This window comes from Enoplosus armatus, chromosome 2, assembly GCF_043641665.1.
Source record: "Enoplosus armatus isolate fEnoArm2 chromosome 2, fEnoArm2.hap1, whole genome shotgun sequence".
Lineage (NCBI taxonomy): Eukaryota > Metazoa > Chordata > Actinopteri > Centrarchiformes > Enoplosidae > Enoplosus > Enoplosus armatus.
The window spans coordinates 16,608,860-16,631,150 of record NC_092181.1 but is presented as its reverse complement, the minus strand read 5'-3'; the positions used below and the strand labels follow the sequence as shown (position 1 = coordinate 16,631,150).

The following is a 22,291-nucleotide window of genomic DNA, read 5'->3' as shown; positions in this document are numbered from 1 at the left end:
AGTCTTATCAGGCAGCTTTGACATGAACATACTGAATACATTTCTTGTACTAAAAGTTGTATTTCTTTCAACCATCAACTCTGCACATGTATTTGGTTCTTTAGTTCCTCTCTATTTTGTCTTGCATCACCACAAACACCCTTTCTTCTGCTGTGCTCTCTACTGTATCTTAAATTCTTTATGGTATTTCTGTTGTCCTGAAGCATAACAATGAGTAGATGTCAGCAGATTATGGTATGTTACATAAGTGCAGAAATTGCCGAAGCTGTTTTCTTATTGTCTTTTGAAGACCCTCCTAGCCTGAACATACAATCAGCATCCAGTAGACGTGGCTTGCTTTTGGTCTCTGAACCATAATATGCAACTTGACCCATTGTCTGGTAATAATTGGCTTGTAGTAATGTTGGCTCATAGCAGCAATTTTTTATAATCAATTGATTTTTTAATAAACTGACTGATGGACAAAACAGTTTACATTTGACGATGTCAGCTTGGGCTCCGATAAATTGTGATGGTTTTCCGTTCACCAGACTAATCGATAATGAAAATTAAATTGGCCAAGAGGCAACACTAGTTGTAACATTACATAAAAGTGCTAACATTTCTATCTGAATTTGGCCTGCCTGCTTCAGAACTGGAATACAGGGAAATTGAAAATGTTATGATTCGCGGATCTTGATGACAGAGGTCAGTGCTGAGGCAGAAATTAAACCTATGCCCTTTACAGAGATATATTTAATGGTGGAATCAATACTGCAGCCACCTGTGACGCAAAGGCACTGTCATAACTGACAACAAGGATGCCAGACTCATAAATTTCCCTAACGGCTTCCTTGTTGCAAAGCTGACATTTGAATTGATGGTCATCTCAGCACTGGTCAACCAAACGTTTCATACTGGTGCACTCAAATGTGGCTAACTCCATGTCCATCATTTACTGCAGACAAAGAAAGAGTGAGCAAATTTTAATCTGGAGTAATGGAGAAAAGAATGAAAACCACAGTTTCCCAGATGAGGGTTGATATTGGGTTCATATTAAGTGAGCAATGTCAACTGATTGAAACATTTTCAAGCCAAAAAGTCTTTAAGGAATTCATTTTTTTCTGCGCCGAGGAGAAAATGACCCAGAGCGACATGACTGTGTTTGTAGTAAGATAGGAAGCATGAATTCTAATTATGGAGGAAGTGATTAAATCATCAGTCAGAACTGTAACTGTGTGTTCAACAACCTCACACACTCACACTCACACACACACACACACACACACACACACAGACACACAGAGACACACAATGAAGAGTTGTCATAATAGTAAACTGGGTCGTGGTGAGCGATCAAGTGAGATTTACACTGAATACAGGCCAAGAGGATATGAGTGTGTGTTGTGTTTAACTGTATTTTAGTGGGGATCAGTGTTGATTTCATCTGTCCACACACACACACACAAATACACACTCAACAAAGCGCATGTAGCGTGAGAAAGGCACTGCAGGGTTCCTGTGTTTTGGAGGACACTCAGAGTACACAGAGCAGATCTCAGGAGAGTTGTCTCAGTAAACTCAGCCGGTGGCTCGTAATTAAGTGAGATTTACACAGTGTAAGACAGAGGCCAACAGAACAACCATGCGGACAAAAAGTGTCGAGTGTTTTGTTTTAGTTACAGTAAATTCATGTCTGTGTCATTTAATTTCCTCATGTGTATGTGTGAAAGAAAGAAGGAGGGGGGCAGAGATTTCCATTGGCACACTGCCATATGTTAGTTTCAGCTGTCCTTGAATGAGCTTGTTGATGTGAAGCACTAACAATGAATATTGAGCACCCAATATTGAGTATGACTGCCCTTTGCCCTCAGACCAGTTTGCTGGGAGTGACTCAGCCTCGTTATGAACTGAAGTTGGTAGTCTAAAATTCATTTCAGAATTCTCATTTGTTTGTTTTCACATCTTTGCATGTCCTTGCTCCTGGCTATATTTCAGAACTTCTGACCCGCCTCAGCATCGTTAGGCCCCTCAGATCCACCTAACAAAGACTGCTAGTAATCCCAAGGTCTCAGCTGTAAAAACTGCAGGAACAAGGCTTTTTTTTCTTCATAGCAGCGCTGAGACTATATGATAGTCTAATTAGTTGACTCTGTTCTGTCTTTTAAGAATTGCCTGAAAACACATTTTTGCTTTGTTGGGTTCAGTATTTACAATATGTACATTTTTGGACATGCTTGTTTGTTAGTTCATATTCTCTTCACATCCTCCATGCTTCTCCTCAGTGCTAACTCCCATTTCTAATTTCAAAACCTCACCATTCCTCATCTGACCTCAGTCCTTCCTGACGTTCCCCAAACACCTGACCCTCACCTGCCCACACACCTGCACTTCATCATCTAATCCAGAGGTTTTCAAACTGTGAGTTGAAGGTGGGGGCGTGAAGGGCGACCTGAGGCAAAGATACTGCCTGGGTTAGTTAGTTATTGTAGTTTGGTCCACTGAGTTGGCCTGCTCATCAACACGATCAGAAGTTGGAGCTGCAGCAGCCGCTGTGACACACAGACAGTTAATATATTTTAATTATAGGAATTGTAGTTTCCAAACATAGAGCATGACTATCCTCCAAATAGAAGTAAGACAAAGAATAATAAGACTCACATAATATATTAATATGAACTATGTTGCACTTTCTATATATTTTTGACATTACAAAGGCTCAAAATGTTGCATTGATATTTGTTTTTGTTTTTTTTACCTCCGTGGAACGCTTTTATCTATGCATGTTTTTTCAGACAAAATGTTGCATCTTGATATTTTCACTCTGGCCCCTGGAGACTCAGACTTTGAAATCCCCTGACCTAATCAGTCTGTTAGTATTCACACCACCACTCCCTTTGACAAATCATCTATTGTGCTTCAGTCTTAGCATTCCAGCCTTTGTCCCTGCCTGTTAGCCTGCCGGCTTGTCATGACCCCTCCCTGTTCTCAGTTGATCAGTGCACCGGTTTGATCCAGCTGATCGCTTACCTGTCGCCAAACTTGTTTTGCCTTACCTGACTTGTATCTGATTCCTGCTTTTGAGGCCTCACAACTGTTACCAGATCCCATTCCTAGTTGTAATTTTTTTTCTCAGTTGAGCTGTTCCCCTAAGCATGAGTCTGCTTTAAACTCTTCATGTTACTCATCCAGGCTAGATCTCTGCTGAACTTAGGATGTTATGAAACAGGTACCGCTTATAGAAGGGGACACATGCAATTAGTGCAACTTGCCATTTTAGAATGAGGACACAGAAGAAGTTTTGGTCAGACTGAGAGGTCCTGACTTCAAACTTATGTACCGACCTATATGCAGTTTGACACAGGGATGTTCTTTTAAATTAGTTGATTCATAATGCTACTAAAAATACTCACACATTTACTTAAAAGTAGACTTTAAGTGTCCAGTGCTTTGTTAATGTATCCACAGAAACATGTCAACAAAAGAAAATTAATTTTCAAATGTACAACTTCAATAAACTTCTCCAGAGATACTGTTTTGTGCTTCCAACTCCACTATAATGCATCAACTGTTGCACAAAATGCTTCACGAGTGCAGTTATAGTTATCTGCAACTTGTGTTTCTCCCTGTTTCGATAAAAGGTTATAGGCTGCACTGAATCACCAACACATTCCCTGAACTGCTATTTATGGAGTGTACAGATTCACTGCATGTCTCCAAATATCAAAATGCAAGGACTATTCCACCTGAGAAGCTGCTGGCACTGGTCTAATCTAGATGGAAAATCTTTTACCTTGGTACCCTGAGAGGACTGAACTCCTTAGTGCTGTTATATTACCATATATTTTTTATAGTAGAGCTTGGTGAGCAGAAAAAAACGGGTTGAATGTCTAAGAGAGACCTGTAAGTCTAAAAAAAAAGCAGGTTTCTCCATTTTGGAGGTTTTCCACTGATTTAAACTCTGTAATGATGGTACATGTGTCAGGTTATGTTGGCGTTTTGTTCATTATCTGTAGGGTACCAAAAATAACAAAGGGCAAAGGAGAATTGGAGAAGATAAACTTTCATCTATATCTCTTTCCTGTTTAATAACATTTGCCATATCCCTGCATTCAATCAGAGAAACCATAGCATGAACTGTTTTAAAATAATTTTAGTAAAGCCTATTAGGCAAAGGCCATTGGAGTGTCCTTTCATTATACGTCCTTCATTTATCATCTGTAATTTTGTCTCGGGGAACATTGTAACCTTTAATTATGTTACCTGTGTGTCAACATGTCTAAGTGAATAGCCATTTTGGAAATCTGACGTTTCCAATTCCTGGCAAGATTGTATTCTGTCCTCATGAGTCACCTCATCCCTGTGAAATTTGGCGGTGAAATATTAAAAGCTCCATCTGAGAGAAAATACAAAATGTCCTGGCCTTCAAATACATGGGCATGTAACTGTACAGAATAGTCTTTTAGGAAAACTACATCATTTTTCACAAACTGTCATGCAATCTGAGATTTTTCAGAAAAACATTAAAATGCAAAGAGAGCGCATTTTGCCATATGTGCACCATGTTGTCAACAAGACACCAAAAGGCCCACCCCCCCCCAAAAAAAACCCCAACATAACAAAAGACTGTGGGGGCTCGCTGTTATGCTGCTGTTGCAGTTTTCTGTTGTTGCCCTGCCATTTTGCTTCACTACCTCTTTCTGTATAGTTTGGGCCAGTCGATTTATGTTACATGTCCGATTTCCAGTGAACAGATGGTGTTCCACCTGTGTTTCTCTGACTGTCCAGACCAAAGTCTGCTCTCCAGAGGAAAGATACACCTTGTGTGTGTGTGTGTGTGTGTGTGCGTTTGTATGTGTGTGTATCATGGCAGATGGTGATGATCTATTATCTACCAAACACACACACACACACACACCTGTTGCATCTGCCAGTGGTTAAGTAGTAGATACAAACAATGTATTGTATCAGTCATGTAAATGGTACTGCATTTATGCAGCGCTTTTCAGTCTGAGTAGGACAAAGCACACACACATACACATAGACTGATGGTTGCCATTGAAGGTGCTGGACTGCTAGTTGGGAGCAATTGGGGTTCAGTGTCCACCAACCATGCAATTAAATATCCCTCTCTACCACCTGAGCCACAGCTGCCCCATGTGTTTATTTTCCACCATTAAGCTTGCTTTCAAGCAAGCAGTGCTCAGAGGAAGCATCCTGGCAAGCCCACAATCCAACCCTGGACCACCTATGAGGGGCAGACTGCCACCAGGTACTGACTTCATGGAGTTTCATACATCCCCTGTCTGAGCAACAATGGGTAGCCTGGAGATTTGGTCCAAACACCAGGGGGAGAAACGCTTTGTTTCTTTTGGATGTGTCTCATTAATCTCCTGCTCTGTATTGTACTATTTGTGCTTTGTCTTTGCAGCCACATGCACTGACGACATTTGAAGAAGGCGCTTCTGTCTGCATTCTCAGGTGTGGTTGTGTTACATTAATATAACAACTGCCCAAACATAACTTTTGTATTGTTTAGTACTGAAACATGAAATAAAAGTGTTAGAATTTGTGTGTGCAAGTTTGTTCATGTGCACCATATTACAGCATTTACAGTATATTATTCAGCATATTAATATTGCATCAAGTTTGCTATGTATATCTACATACTACCATTATGAAAATTCTGAATTCTGAATAGTTTTTTTAAGGTATGTTTCAGGTACAATGTACAATATATGTCCTAGTGCGTTATTAGTAAATTGCACAATAAATGGTAGGGATACCTAATCCCTTATTTATGTGCCTGTCAATAGCTGCTATTTCCTGAAATATCTGAACTGGAATCATTAGAATGATTCTAAACCAACCAATCAAGCAGAGCAAACACCCTCTGCCTCGATGTTGTCATTATTTAGAATCAATTAAGTATATCTTTTTTGCATTCTTGCCTGCATTTCTCCATGTCCCTGATATCATGACATATTCAGTCCCCCAAATTTGGCTTGGAAATGATCACATCTGCAATGTGACTTTCCAGAGAATATCTGAAACAGTGTAGCTCATTGCTAATTCTTAAAGCACATCATTCCAAATGATTCAGATTCTCCCCTGTGTGCGTGCTGGTACTCTGGTCTATCTCAGGTCCAGTGCCATGGCCTCTACAACTCTTAGACAAACAGAATAATCTCACAACATGCCAATCCAAACTGACAATCATAATATGATTTGCATTCCACAGCTGCCATGATAACTGAGTCCTTATTTGACACTGTTTTCAAACATCTTAATTCAAGAGCTTAGTGTCACAAAAACCACTTATCATTTACCTATCTTACAAAAAGTCAGAACTAATGTATTTGTAATTTTATATAACCACTGAAAGCATCCATGTATGTGTATGATGGAAAGAATTTTACAATTTAACAATTGTCCTAAAAAGTAAAACAAAAACTACAAGTATAAATCATATTTTGAATCAGATGAACTGGTTTTACTGCTCTCATCATTGAAATACATATGCAAGACCTTGCATGTAAGGATGAAAGTAACAATGTTGCCAAAATCTCTGCAGTGTGAAAGCCAGAGATGACAGCATTTTTGTGATAAGAGGTAGTAATTATGTAACATACCCCTGATGACACTCTTCTTTCACCCTCGCACTGGAGATAGGTGTCTTTTTGTAATGGTTTTAATTAAGCATTGCGAAGTGTGATAAATTAATCCATTTCCACACTGTTAAAACAAAGCAGTGAATTCAACAAGTTTTCTCTAATTAAGTCTAATAAGAGTGCTCTTTGATGCACAGTTACAAGGTGTAAATCAACACGTTTGAATGCAAAGAGCATGAGAGGCATGTGATGATGCTGTTGCTGGTTTACAGTGAAAAGAACAGATTCTTGTTTGACCTTGAAGCAAAGTGGCTTCAATTTACAGCAAAAAGTTGCTTTATTATGTCATACTTGGATGCCAAAATGCAGTTTTTATTTGTGCAGAAATGTGCACTATGTTTCTTTTACATCACACATCTGCTGGTCAATTGTCTTCTTGGCTAAAATGTGGCAAACCAAGAGGCAGTATGAGAAACTTCTGACCGTTTGACCTTTTCAAGCATTTGAGCCTTTGAACAGTCATGTATGAAGTGATATCAAAGCATGACTTGTGGCCGACTGAATCCCAGCGCTCTGCTGAGGACTGATAAGATGGCACACAGTCTTGGATAGATTACCATATTGAGAGTTTGAGGGGGGAGAGAGAGAGAAAGAATGTGTGTGTGTGTGTGTGTGTGTGTGTGTGTGTGTGTGTGTGTGTGTGTGTGATGCCCAAATGCACAAATATCTGGGCTAGCCCCTCCTCCTCTTACTCTGAACACATTGATGGCAGACTTCTTTACAATTAATTTAGGATGAAATAGTTTATTCAGAAACATATAGGCAAAAAGGCTGAGAATGTTCTTTTTCTTCTATGGTACACATACAGTACATTATCACAGGAAATACCAAGCATTTTGATAGAGGTCAAAAACATCTGTGCAGTGCAGCTGAAGGGGAGGTTGTGTATGATACAGTAAAACTGAAAAAGTTAAACTTCATGGAGTGCTGGGACTGCACTTTGATACTATGATAAATAACACACAGGGCAAATGCTCATCAAATGGGAATTCATTTATACAGGCTTGGAAATAATTGTGTTGCCATACCATGAGCCCATTGGTAAGATACGCTGAGTGACCAAAAGGTGTCGCACATGAGCATTTCATGTCAATCACATGCACTCTGCTACACTGAACAGCAGAAGATCAAAGACCTCCATGGTGCACTAAGTAGCTTGTTATTTTGGCTCTCAGCACAATAGATATGAAACTAAACAATGGCTATGAGGTTAAAGTGATGACTTTAATCTTTAATTTGGGTGGGTTACACAGCAGCAACAGACTAACAGTGTAGCACTTTTTCTTATGTATTTCCCCAATTTTAGAGGACCACAATGTACAGGACGAAGTAAAGTAAACTTAAAATATTTGCAAGCAATGACCAACTGGAGTCCCATAGAAATTAGCAGACACTTGGTGTCCTCCCTGGTGATGCTCCACAAGACCTGTATAGCAGCCAGCTACACACCTCACTTGTTTTGGAGGCTTTTTGCCTTTAGTCTGGTCTTCAGCAGGTGAAACACATACTCTGTTTGATTTTCAAGTGCATTCTACTGTTTGCCCCCCCCCCCCAAAAAAAAAAAATCATTGTTTACTTTAGCTGTGTGTTTAGGATCATGGTCCAGGTGCAATGTCCTAAAAGTGGGTGACTATATGTGATAGGGGCTACCAGTCCTACACAATTAACCCAATATGGATGTGAACGCCCTCCCTTATAGCAGAGAGTCTATAATCAATATTTTAATAATAACAACATATGAAAAGACAATCTGACAATCCGAAAGGCTTGTAGTGATGAACCTACAGAGAATTATAACCTGAATCTGCAGCTTCGCCATGTCAACTCAAAAGGTGATAATATGTCAGCGTTGTGGTCACAGCTTGTTTCTGCTGCCCCCAAGTGGCCAAAAACAATCTATTGTCACAAGTCAGTCATTGTTTCATTTCAACTAGCTGTAATAACAAATACAGAAAATAATCAGTCAGGAGAAGAATGAAAATTCTCTAATAAAGAACATTACCATTAGGGACCTCCAGCAGCAATTCAGCTCATGTATCATTATCTGAAACAGCCTTGTTTTTGACAGACTCATACTCTGTGCAATCAAAAAATCTCTCCTGTACGTTGTGGCCTAAAGTTGCCTCTGCATGACTGCAGATTTAGCCCTCTCATAAGGAAGAGCAGGTGGGCAGGATGAGGTTGTAGCTTTTTCTTTTATAAATCCAATAATGAGGATGTGCTCTGACAGCTGAGCAGACTCACCGTGACTAGAAACAGAAGTGCTGCTACTCACAGCCAGAGCACTGACTCCATATTAGACCTAGTTTGCAAATATATCTCGTGTGCTTTCTAGCCAAATGAGCACAGTGGTCAGTTTGATGGATGGGCTGTCTGTCTATCCTTTGCTCTGTTGCTCTGTTGACAATTATTGGATATATCAGCATGGAACTTAGTACAGTAATAGCCCCCAATGAATTAATCCAAATGATGCTTGTGGTCTTCTGACTCTTATCTAATGCCACCAACATATAAAAGTTTGACTCTTCCAACACTTCATGTTCATGAAAGGATACTTATGAAGCTAATGACCAAATTCTTGTCTCAGCTGTACTTTAATATTAATGCTTAATTATTGCTAAATATTTGCATGTTGCCATTATAACTGTAAACTATGCTCTAAGGACTATTCCTGTTAGGTTAAAGCACAGCTGAATATAAAGCTCACGACTGATCAAAGGGGAGCCAAGTCTGACCAGCCCAGTATCTCCAGGTATTACGTTCAAGATATTACTTTTCCTGACCTTAACAATACCAGAGTTGCCATGCCCAGATATCGCAGAAAGTGAGAATTTCAAAAAGTTGGCAATGACATAGAAAAAAATTAAAATCATCTGTTTTGTGTTTCACCAAAGTTTTTCTTCAACCAAAACTTCTCTGGCTATCCAACAGTACTACTTATTACTACAGTAACTGATTTTACAGGTAGAATATTTTGCAGGTGAATTTGAAAAAAAATCTCTGCACTAGAGCGCAGGGTATTACATTAATTCATTCCAAACCAAATAATAAGAGATGATGTCCAAACCACAAGCATCCGAATATATGCAACAGTAGTCCAGTCTCAGCAGAAACTATAGTGCTGTCTTCTGTAAATCTGGAATTGGATTCACTTCTTAGATATAGTAATATTACTTTGATTACTTTTCACATGTTTGAAATTCATCACATAGTATATAAAAAGGTGGCGCTGTGTTGCTACAGACAGAGCAGTATGTTTGCATCCTGAGATGATGTTTTCTCATGCAGAGCTTTTTTGTCCGCTCTGTGACTCTGCCTCTTGACCTTTCCTCTCCTCCAGGCTCCCTGGTGGTTTGTGCAGGCCTGTCCTTCTACTTCAGCTATGCACACAAGGCCTGGGGATGGCAGCTGCAGTGTCACTGGGAAACTTCACAGCTTTGCCTGAAGGCACTCTAGTGGTCAGGGCTGATTTGTTGATGCCCAGTGGCTGTTTAGATGATCTGACTGATGCTTCTTTGTCTTATCTTTGCAGGCTAGAGCAGAGGTTGTTTCGGGTGACTGATATAGAGGATTTTGTTTTTTGGTTCTTTATTTTCCCATGAGGGTATTATACGTCTATAAGAGATCAAGCACATAGATACAGAAATCTAAGACATTTAACACCTGTTAACGAAGACGAGTCAGATAAAGATATGAAAAGTGGCAGACCAGTTTCAATTAATGTGTCATAGAATTCGTGACCAGATTTAAACGCTCCGTTGTGGAGACCCTGAACGCAACAGTACATTTGTGACGTGTGGGTGGAGCTGTAGGTTCAGACCTGCTGTACCAGCTCTGACTCTGTGATCAGTTACAAAGGATGCCACCAGTAGAAAACCATCACATGGAAGAAATGCATGAAAATGGAGCTGAATGCATTTGATTTTTTGTTATTATCATTGTATCTAAATACTTTTATTCACTCCAGAATAAAAACCTCAATAGTTTTTTGAGTGAGAATATTTGTTTTTGCAAACAATTTTCCTAACCATGCATGCATTTCCCTGTCGTTACATGGACTTTCCATTTTTATTTTTATTTGTTATTATTTTTATATTCTTCGCTTGACTCGTCGCAAATGTTGACTGCGAGGCGCCCGCTTGATTGTTTTGCCGGAAAGAGAGACTGAAAACAATGCCCGGCACGTTGCTTTCTTTAGATAACTCACTCTAAAGTTCTCTTTATGGCGTTTCAAAATGACAGCCTCTAACTTGAGGAACGAAAGCAACTATGGGATCTATTTTGCTGAAGCTTTCAATGGATCCGTTTCGCACCAAATATTTCCAAACGACAGCATCACGACATGCACGAACTTCACGATGGACTCACAGGTTGTCGGGGTCGGGATCATTCTCTCCATTTTTATTCTGGTGGCAATTGTTGGGAACATTTTGGTTATCCTGTCTGTGGTGTGCAATAAACATTTGCAGACCGTCACAAACTTCTTTATTGTCAACTTAGCCATGGCAGACCTGCTGTTGAGCATTATCGTGCTGCCTTTCTCTGCATCTCTGGAGGTTCTGGGATGCTGGGTGTTTGGCCGGGTTTTCTGTAACGTCTGGGCTGCTGTGGATGTGCTCTGCTGCACTGCATCCATCCTCAGCCTCTGCATCATCTCCATCGACCGGTACATAGGTGTTAAACACTGCCTCAAATATCCAAGTATTATGACGGAGAGGAAGGCAGTGGCTATTTTAGTCCTAGTTTGGGTATCATCCACGGTCATCTCTGTCGGGCCGCTGCTGGGATGGAAGGAACCGCCGCCTGTGGACGACAGCATCTGCAGGATCACAGAGGAGCCGGGCTACGCGCTCTTCTCTTCTCTCTTCTCTTTCTACCTCCCGCTCATGGTCATCCTCATCATGTATTTTAGGGTTTACGTGGTGGCCCGCAGAACTACCAAGAGCCTCGAAGCGGGCGTCAAACGAGAGAGAGACAAGTCGATGGAAGTGGTCCTGCGGATACACTGCCGCAGCGTGCTGGAGGACGCGCGCCCGTCCAGCTCAAAAAGCAGCAAAACCCACCCGTTTCGAAGTTCGCTGTCAGTGCGGCTGATGAAGTTCTCCAGGGAGAAAAAGGCTGCTAAAACCCTCGCCATCGTTGTGGGGATGTTCATACTGTGTTGGCTGCCTTTTTTCTTCTTTCTGCCGATGGGTATGTCTCATAACTTTATATTTCTGTTCCCTGTGGTCCCGCATAAAATGTGTCCCTGTGCGTCTGTTGCACCTTCGATCGCTCTTTCTCCAACATCAGGTGTACAAGTGTCATTTCATAAATGCTCCCTGTCAAAATTGCTATTCGCAAGGACATCAAGTTCTTGAAATTTCTCACACATTAAATGCCCTCAAGCAACCTACTTGAATTTATGACTCAACACTTCGACTGAATCGTTGGCAGTGATATGGGATATTTCCTAACTAATTAATTTGTGTTTCATGTGAGTAATTAATGCATTTGTGTCACTTGGAGTGATTAAACTATTTCACCCTGCAGCTCTCTGCAGATTTCTATAAAAAACGCAACATACTGACTACAGGCGCAGGCCAGTATTAAATCAAAAAACTGCACTGTAAGAAAACTTACAACGTCAGCTACAGTAAGATTTAGGTATAAGAGGAAACAGAAAATTACACATGCTGGATTTCATTTGCTGTTTATTTTACGAACTGTGCCAGGAATTGATCAAAACTAAGATATGTTATAATGTTATAAAAAACAAACGTTTTGGTCAGAAAAGGTCAAATCTGCCATGTGACCATTACTGTGGCTTGTTTCCATGCCTGCAATCTTTCTGAGAGACATTTTTTTTTCAGATGGCTAATATCACATTTTTCAAAGAGCAGTCATAATAAACTGACATTCTTCAGTAATGAGCACTCTAAAACTTAATGCTCCCATCATCTTACAGCCACCACAGCTGCCCATTTCAAGTACCACTTCCAGTGAGCTACCTGATTTAACATGATTCAAAGACACTATACTTGTTTGCTAAGGATTTTGTTTCTATATGTGTAGCAGGGAAAGATCACAGCCCAGATTTCCACTGAAGAAAGGAAATGTAGGTGTTAATGTTGAGAACAGCATTACATAGTTATACATAAATCAAACTGAAGAATGCAACATGCATATAAAGCTGCACTTACAGAAGGTAATAGTATTCACAACACACATACACACACACTAATGGTGGCTTCATGAATTTTAATTTTACACATATTTCACTTAATTGATTGTGAAAGCCATTATAGACAAATGGCCAGTATCTTATCAGCTATAGCACTCATAGCACTCTCAGTCTTGCTGCACCTCCAAATGTATTGAATCGAATTATTAGAGCAAAGCCTGCAGGGAGAGAGACAGAGAGAGTGCAAGAAATGAAATGGGTGCTGCTAATCACTTTATTCACTCAATGGGAGTGAAAAGGGCACATTTATTTGTATCTGGAAGTCTAAGAAGGATAGATACTCCATCTTGAAAATGAGTAAAGACAAGAATGAGTTTCAAACAAACACTTTTAATTGTTAATACAAATCAGTACACTATCACACAGTGGGACATTACACACATTATAATACCACCAAAACACTTATATATGTGCTGTTGTATTATACATATTATAATCTCTAATAATACTGTGACATTTTCATTGACATTAGTATACAATGCCTTTGTGATCATATTAAATATCATATCTTGGGACATGTCATCCAGGATCTCAAGTCTGAAAGAGTCTATGACGCTCAGTGTGGCACTCTGCTAAATATCAGTATTCAAAAGAGAAAACAAAAGGGAGCTCTGCCAAAAGGAATAATTATCTTAGAGAAATAGGTCTCTGATGATATCTTAAACTGTTGTTGTTTTAAACGTAAGATTCCCGGTAGATGGTAAAGCCCTCTAATTTCCATGATAAAAAAGTCAAGAACAATTTAATCATCTAAATTAATGTCTGCTGTATCTTAATGGATGTGATATGACCTTATTGATCCCTAAAGTCTCCTTAGGGATCAATAAAGTGTTACATAGTTGTTTTTATGGATTAATCCCTATGGGGGGGGGGGGTTCTGTTTGTTTCCTAAATGACTGACTGACAAGTGTGGAGCAGTCACAACCCACAATTCCTAGCCCTGCTTACCCATACTTGGTCAGTCAGACAGATTGAGACTTGTGCATTGTAGAGACACGTCATTAATGAGTAACCTTTTGCTGAGAGGCAGACATGTACTTTTAGCACCTCTTATGCCAATCAGGCCCCTTTCTCTGGGATGATGCAAATTGTCAGTAGTCTGACTCATCTGAAACCCCGGTGAGAGAGCCCTAACACCATTTTCTTGTATTAGTGCACCAGACTCATGAATACTATTTTTTATTTTCCAGAAACTGATGGAAGAAAGAGAAATAGCCTTTCAGAATTATTCTGAATGCTGTCTGTCCCCCAGTGAATGGGTAAAACACCAAGTACAACCACATCACACAGGAGTGCACAGTTAGCTTTTTAGCATGTAGTGTTTCTTTTTCTTTATTTGTCATACATGTTCCAAGCTTCCAAATATTACTTTTTACAGTTGACTTTCTTTGTGTTAAAGGTATATTGTGCGTTCTCTACTAAACAATACACTTGGTCTGTGTGCATTATACTTATTCATCAAAGCTTTCTCTCTTTAAAGGATATGTCTGGTAATATTCTATATTTTTCTTAGTGTCAAAGTATCCCATGGAAAGACCAAAATCAACAATGAATTTATACCACTAGCAAGTATTGTAGCCTGTGTAGCCAAAGCCTGATAAACGTTATTTCTCTGTGCCATACGACCTCCATTGATGTCCAAAAGCTATTAAAACACATCAATGAGCCACACTGTTGTATACAAATGTACTGTTTACTCTTCTCTGAGAAATGATTGCTAAAAACTATAGTGCTCAGCTGTTTTAGGGAATTATTTAGCCTTCAAAAAAATATTTTTTTTTAAGTATATTTGTGATCAGCTTTTAAACATGTGAGTAGTTTCTGGTAAATGGTAAGTAGCACTATGGCTACTATGACAATTACAACATGTGTAATGGTAAATATGGCTTACTATAAATGCATACCAGTGAGTTATGCAAGTGAATTATAGCTTGGTCCTTGGTGGCCATATGTTGAGGTTAGGTGAGTTTTAAAAAGCCCTGGATCAAATGTTGACCTTCACACAGAATACCAAATGTCAATGAGATAATTCCCTAACCTCTGAGGACTGTCCAGTATTATGTCTGCTCGCATAAAAGAGCAGTCACAAAGATAGGTCCCTAGACTCCTTGATGGGCTTCAAAGTGTATTCAAAGCATCCGTTTGTTGCCTGGCTTTTTGTGCTAGGATATGAGCCAATGTGAACTTTCAAAAAATCCCATCCCCAGAAAATTTGAAATTGCAATCGTCTTGTGGACACCAGACTTAAGAGATAGATACTGTTATCTCAAAGGCAATAAAACAACACATTACATTTTGTCATCGTGTTGTGGAAGTGCGTCAGAGTGGTGAATCACTTGCTGTCTGCCTTTAAGGTGATGTCACTTCAGTGAGAAGAATCAATGGATAAGATCACTTAATCGCACCTTTAATCACTTAATCTGTCTTAATCTATAACTGTGTTGAGTCAGAACTGGATTACGCTGCGTCTTTTAACAGAAATGAAAGCAAAGTAAGAGGCAGGTAGTAGATGCTACACACAAAATACTGTATGTGCTGCAGAAAAACTTACAAGTAAGAGTGAGAACTCTGTTTTATTGTTCAGTTATTGTCTGAGTAAATGGTACAAGGATTCTGTTTGCATTTGTTAGCAAGTGCACAGTATGTTGTTGGTAGCTGATGTCAAAACAACATGAAACCATTACTTTGAAAATACCATTCAAGCCATTTCATATATTTCCACATTGTCCTAACTGAATTGAAATGACTTCTGGGCCCAGGCAGTGCAGACTTGACATTAGCACTGTGATATGTTCCCATTGTGTCCAGGGTCAACACTGTGTTAAATCCAAGCCTAGGGAGACAAGAACAACTAGAAAGCAATTGGAAAAGGCAGCATTCCATGAAAAACAGCATGTCATTGCATGTTAAACCAAAATTGCCCTAGCAAGTTTAATGAAATAAGCGAAGCAGCTAGGGCTTGGGTTAAAAATAAGCTGTACAGAAAGCAAAAGGGAAACCAACCTTTTAACTCAAAACTTTTCATTCATTGTAAATTACCATTCTGTGTTGGTCTGTGTCGTCTTATCCATCACATATTCTACTGAAGCAAAAGCATCATAAAAAGAGTTGAGTGCATTGAGGCTTGTGGTTGAAGCATGTTTTGTCAATATCTGTCCCAAGTCCACAAAATGTCAGAAGAAATGTACTAATTGATGGCAAATTTATAAACAATTTGTCTGATTTATTTGTTAAATTCAAATTATTCCAATGAATTGCTTATTAAATATTTTAAAGTCCTGATTTACAAAATGGCATACAACATCATATTGACAAAAATCTCTCTATATATATATATTTAGCATTTAGTATATAAAAAAGTACATATTGTTTAGAATAGAAAATCTCTACTCTAGCACTACTGTAGCTACATTTGGCTTCAACTGTTGATTTTGAAGTACACTTTCTGAAAATGTTCTTGGACTCACAAATCTTTCTGATGGCTCCCTCTTCTTCTAGGTTCCTTCTTCCCGGCACTGAAGCCATCCGAAACTGTGTTCAAAGTGATCTTTTGGCTGGGCTACTTCAACAGCTGCATCAACCCCATGATCTACCCCTGCTCCAGCAAAGAGTTCCAGCGGGCTTTCACTCGGCTCCTCAGGTGCCAGTGTCACCAAAGACAGAGGGTCCTGCGTCGCTTCTATGACCAGAGGTGGCGGACAGCTGTCAAGGGAATGACAAGGGATCAGAGGGGGGACTATAAGCCCGGCTATGCTGAGCACGAATCCTATGGAAGCTCTTTGTTACACAAGGGGAAAGGGCGCTCGCTAGGTTTCAAGAGATGGAGTCTGTTTCCACCACTGCAAAAGTCCTCCTTCCAGCTCAAAGCGAAAGTGAACAATCTGTCAAATAAAATCAAGGGAGGGACAGGAAAAAGTACCACACCTGCAGTGGGCCGGATTGATATAGTAGACACAGTCTCTATGGGGATTTACAACTCCTGTGAGCAGAGCAGTTATCAGTTCTATGATCTGACAGACTGCTATGGCCTGAAAGAGACTGACATTTAGAGAGTCACCAGAGAGTCTTTTATTTATTGTCAAAGGTCGTATTGGACATGCAAAATGCAAGTATGACTAATAGGGCATCATTTTGTGTTCACAAAATATCTGAGAATCGGAGCTTGATTAAAGCTGTGAACAATGGCTTGATCCCAGCACGAAGAGGACTAAAACTTTATCTCAATCCCTCATCCACGTTATGCTTATCTAAGATGAGACATCTTGTGAGCTGCTTAAAGCCACATTTTGGAAGTGGACACAAAAGTAGCCAACTCCTTGGACTTAATATAACTGCTGTCACTTGGGAGCACTGTGCATCGATATTACACAGCCAACAATTGACAGGTGTACGCACTTTTGGCAAGACATTTAACATCTTTAAATTTCATAGCAGACAGTCTCCATGTCTTTAACTATTAGCCAATTGACACTGTGTGATGACTCCCAATGAATGGTGACTGCTTTGTTTGATATTCAGCTGATTTTAAACAGATAAAAACTTACAACTGTAACAGATTGAAACAAATATTTTGAAGATCTAACAGAGCAAATTTATGTCATATGTGCAATTTTTATTGTTGCCAAAATGTCTGGATTTAATCAAATATAATATGTCCGAATGATTTATGATATCATTTTTCTGTTTTGACAGGGCATTGTAAAGATAACAGGCCAGCTAAGAATAAAGATGCTGCACAGTATTTATTCTAACTGTTGGATTTTTTTTTAAGTTAACTTGGCATTGATAAGTACACTTGTTTAAATAAAAACCCATGAGTCTACTTGGCCCACCTAATTGTACTTTGCAATGCCAAGTGAGTGAGTGCTAATGTGAAATGAACATGTTTTTTTTTGTATTTCCTGATGTTATGTTTGTTTATGTAAGATGAAAACCAAAATAAAAAGGAGAGAAAACAAGTTGAGCCAATAACTTGATCCCCGAAAAAATCTGCCCCATCCAGCAGATGTCACTATTGTTGAACAGAGTAGTGAAAATCTGCTGCCTGACAAAGAAATACAAATAAAGATTTAAATAAAGGGATTAAAGGAGAGTGACAAATGGACACACTCACGTAAGGCTGGAGCTGCAGGCAATGTTGAGAAACAGAGAGACTCTATCAAGACTAATAAATCTCAATTGCTTCCTGTTATTAGCCTCATTCCACCATGAGTTTACCCAAATCTTGACCTAGGGGAAATTCAAACAGCTGACTTTGTACTTTTTTTCATTTGTAATCATGATCAAACCTAAAACATGAGAGAAAAGAATCTCCATGAAGAGAAAGAAAGAGATGAAAATAAACAGAAAACTGTTCTTATCTTCACCCCATAAAGGACTGAAATACTAAGTGGACAAAAACATAGTAACTGCTAACATTAGGTGTCAGGGCTGAAATTAAAGCACCAATTACTGGGCACCAATGGGATCCCAAAATCCAGACATGGATAGTCGAAATATATATAAAAATATACAAAACCCACACACTAAAAAAATAAAACATAGTAAACTGCCATGGTTCAAATGCACTTTGTTGTGGTCTTTAACAAATGCCCTTTGAAACATTTTTCCATTTATTCTCACTCACCCCTCTGTCCCTCAAAAAAAAAAAAAAACAGACTTGAAACAACAACATAACTCCATCAAAGCTATGCTCTAACTCAAGTGACAAAAGTCACTGGTTCCAGTTGCAATGTGTTGATTACACTTTCACAGTTTGCAGTTTCACAAAACAAGAAAGCCTGCCAAAAAGACAGCCACTGCCTTGACTCCTAATTGTGTACCAACAGCACTGGTGCTGCAGATAAACATATAAGTTCATCATTTGCACAAAGTTGTCTGGTCCTTGACCATGTTGGTTAAGACTAATTTGGTCGGCATTCTGGGCACTGGATATCTGTGCATTGCAGGATTAGGTTACAAATTACGACAAAAGTGAGGCAATAGCAGAAAGTAATATATAATTGCTAGGCAAAAAACTCAGCAATGTTAATCACAAATTGAGTCATGTTTTCTTCTTTTTGTCAGTTGTCAGCAGATCAGCAGATATGATTGTGTGTTACCATGGAAACACAGCCCTTAGCTCTGTCTGCGACAGCCTGGGGTTAGCTTGGCTGCCTTTTTAGCCTTTAAGCTAGAACTCTGCTAAAAAGTCTGCTGTTATGTTTGTGCAATTCTAGTATTACAGTATGAGAAGCAAAACTAAGACTGACCTAAAAGACCAAACAAAGGTCTACAGTGCTTACTCACAAAAAATAAAAATAACACTGTGAATTAGATTTTGGGAATGAATGTAGAAAGAGAGTGGATGAGAGAGATCCTAGGTCTATCAAAACTAATGAACCTCAATTACTTCCTCTTATTAGCCTCATTCCAGAATGAAAATGTGTTTAGTACTTTGGCAAAACTAGGCACTAAAACAATATTCCTGTTCGAGTGAATATCTTAGATGAGTAAGATTACAAATGTAGCAGAATAACTGTTCTGAGTAAAACACTATCCCTAAACCTGAAACATTGACTGGCAGTACTAGTCAATGCTGTGTCAACACAAATGAGTGAAAGCGAAAAATTAGTGGTTTGACTTAAAATTATAACCCCCAAAACATGTGGCAAAGGACAGTTTCCAAACAACTCAAATGCACATTGAATGGTTGGAGGGTCACTTTTGGTTTTTTAGTCTAAAATGTCTCTGCACACTGATTTACCAACTGAGCATCCAGCATTAGGTATGTTGTGGGGTTCTCAATAATTGATGTGATTAGGTGTAAATCAATCAAGGAATCAAGTTAATTTATTTATTTTTACACACAGGGTTACACAATGAAATGTAAGTTTTAGCCCCTTCATGCTACAGACTCATGGATCGTATGTACAAATATTTAAATTTATAATAGAGTAAAATAAAAAAAATATACGTATATACGTATACACCCAGAAAGTAATAAAAAGCATTTTTTGAATTTGTGTCTGGAGGAATGTAAACAGCAGCAACAAGATATTGTTTTTATAATATGGTCACCATCTTGACATTAAAAAAATCCATTGTACTGATAATGGTGGTCTTTATTCTATGCACCATAATGTTAGGCAAACACCTACAGGTCTATGCATTAGCCCTACACCAAACTCTCTTCAAAATACCCTGAAAAATGTTGAAATAACTAACTTTATATTGATATAATATTAACATTTTGTAGTTCCTCAACATCAACAACATAAATAGAGCACAAATCTATTTAATATTTCATTGCCTACACTTGCCACAAAACTTGAAAGCAGACTTGGGTGATTAAACAAGATGCGGGAAGCATTATCCATTAACATAATCCATGCTTGTGCTGGGCTGTGTAAGAATGTGTCAGTGCCTTTGTAGTAAAGATTAGAAGAGCTGCATGTTGTAAGTGAAAGAGTTAGAAATGGGACACATTTGGTTCATCTGTCTATGATCAATTCACATGTGATGTGCATTTAAGTCTCATATGTAAACACGTTAGCAATTAATAATTATATTATTATATAAGTATGTTTTCATGTTGTCTTTAAAAATGAAAATAAAAACACCCTGAAAGCACATCTTCATACACATGCACTCAATCATCCAAAACCTGGCATTTTGTCACAACAACTTGCGGTCTAATATTACTTTCTATATATATATATTATTTTTAGTGTGGCTGAACTGTGTGCTGCAACTCCTGACTTCACTCTGTCCTGTCTTAGACAGCAATCTTTTCATAAGAACAATCAAAACATAACCTTGTTTCATATTCCTATTTACACCGAAAGACGTCATCTAGAAAGCATGTTCAGAAAAGTAGTCCTACAATATGATTACACAGACCACTGACCACTGCTTTATTACAACAATCACAATAACAAGAGAAGGCTTGGTGGAGGTAAGTGAAATTTGATACTTGCGTTACACACATATTTCAAGTATTGATAGCTTTGACAGATACATTATAGTAAAAGAACTAATCATTTGTCCTCTGCCTAGCTCTCATCTTTAATAGAACAAAGATTTAATTGAAAAGTCAAAAGGTTAGTTCATAGTTAGTTCAACATTTATGTTAGTAGTGTGAGGCATTGTCACATCACACACAATTAAATTACATTGAATATATAATTAATACAATTAGAGTAAAATATTCTGAATTTTAATTGTAATTTCATGAACCTTATTTTAGAGTTGCAGAATGTTTTGGACTCATATATATATATATATATTCCATTGTTATATAACTATTAAAAAATATAAAGCTATCAAAATATACAACATAAATAAATAAAATAGGAAATGGTAAGTTTGGGCGCTATAGTTTGCTTTCTGTAGTTTCACAATTTCATCTTATTTCCATCTCAAGAAGCAGATTGGGATGGTTGCCACCTAAATTATTATACTTTCAACTAAATCTGGCAGAAGCACTTTAAAGGTGACCTAGTATTTACATTCAAATTTCGAGTTATTCGTCAGTTTATTAGTGTAAGAGTTGTTTTCAAATTACAAAAGGCTATATCAACACTGAAACACACAAGCCAGAAAACTGTTGCTGCACTGCTCATTTTTCAATCATGAAATATTTCAGCTCAGCCAGCTGGCCAACAGCTGTCAAAACACCTGACTTTACATTAGTCACTGGGATTTTGCCAGAAGTACAAGTTGCTTGAACATCTATCGAGGTGCAATTTCCAGGGGTATTTTGATAATAATTTGTCATCTCGATTTTATGTTTATTTGATAAGAAATAAAAAGTGGCTAACCTTTGATTTTGATGAGGTAAGCTGTCATGTTCATTCACAGAATTTGAAGTTTGCTCCTTAGTCCTTCCTAAAGCCGTAGCCTGTTCAACAAGTGTTCCTCCTTCACTTGTAAAATGCACCTTGAAGGCAGTCTCAGGCAGTGATTGTGTAACTAGTGACACTAGTTATTAAAGCTCCTATTATTAATCTCAGCTAATATTACAGCTATTTCTACTGTTAGTGCTGCCATACATCTTTGCCTACCTATCTGTCTGTCTGTCTGTGTCTCTCTGTCTGTCTGTGTCTCTCTGTCTCTCTCTCTCTGTCTCTCTGTCTCTCTCTCTCTCTCTCTCTCTCTCTCTCTCTCCCTAAAACCCAACCGGTCAAAGCAGATGACCGCCCACCTAGAGTCTGGTTCTGCTCAAGGTTTCTGCCTCTTAAAAGGAAGTTTTTCCTTGCCACTGTCGCCAAAATGCTTGCTCATGGTGGGAACTGTTGGGTCTCTGTAATAACATTATAAAGAGTCGGTCTAGACCTGCTCTATTTTGTAAAGTGTCATGAGATGACTTTGTTGTGATTTGGCGCTATATAAATAAAATTGAATTGAATTGAAAATTGAATTGAATTGAAACTAGCAA

At 38.6% G+C, this 22,291-nt stretch overlaps 1 protein-coding gene across 1 annotated transcript; it reads left to right on the top strand.

Moving 5' to 3' along the window:
- The first annotated feature begins 10,885 nt into the window (after positions 1-10,885).
- On the top strand, positions 10,886-16,922 carry adra1d (adrenoceptor alpha 1D). Its single transcript, XM_070921138.1, has 2 exons — positions 10,886-11,843; positions 16,372-16,922. Exons 1-2 carry the CDS (start codon positions 10,886-10,888, stop codon positions 16,920-16,922), a joined length of 1,509 nt encoding a protein of 502 aa, XP_070777239.1.
- Positions 16,923-22,291: the final 5,369 nt, after the last annotated feature.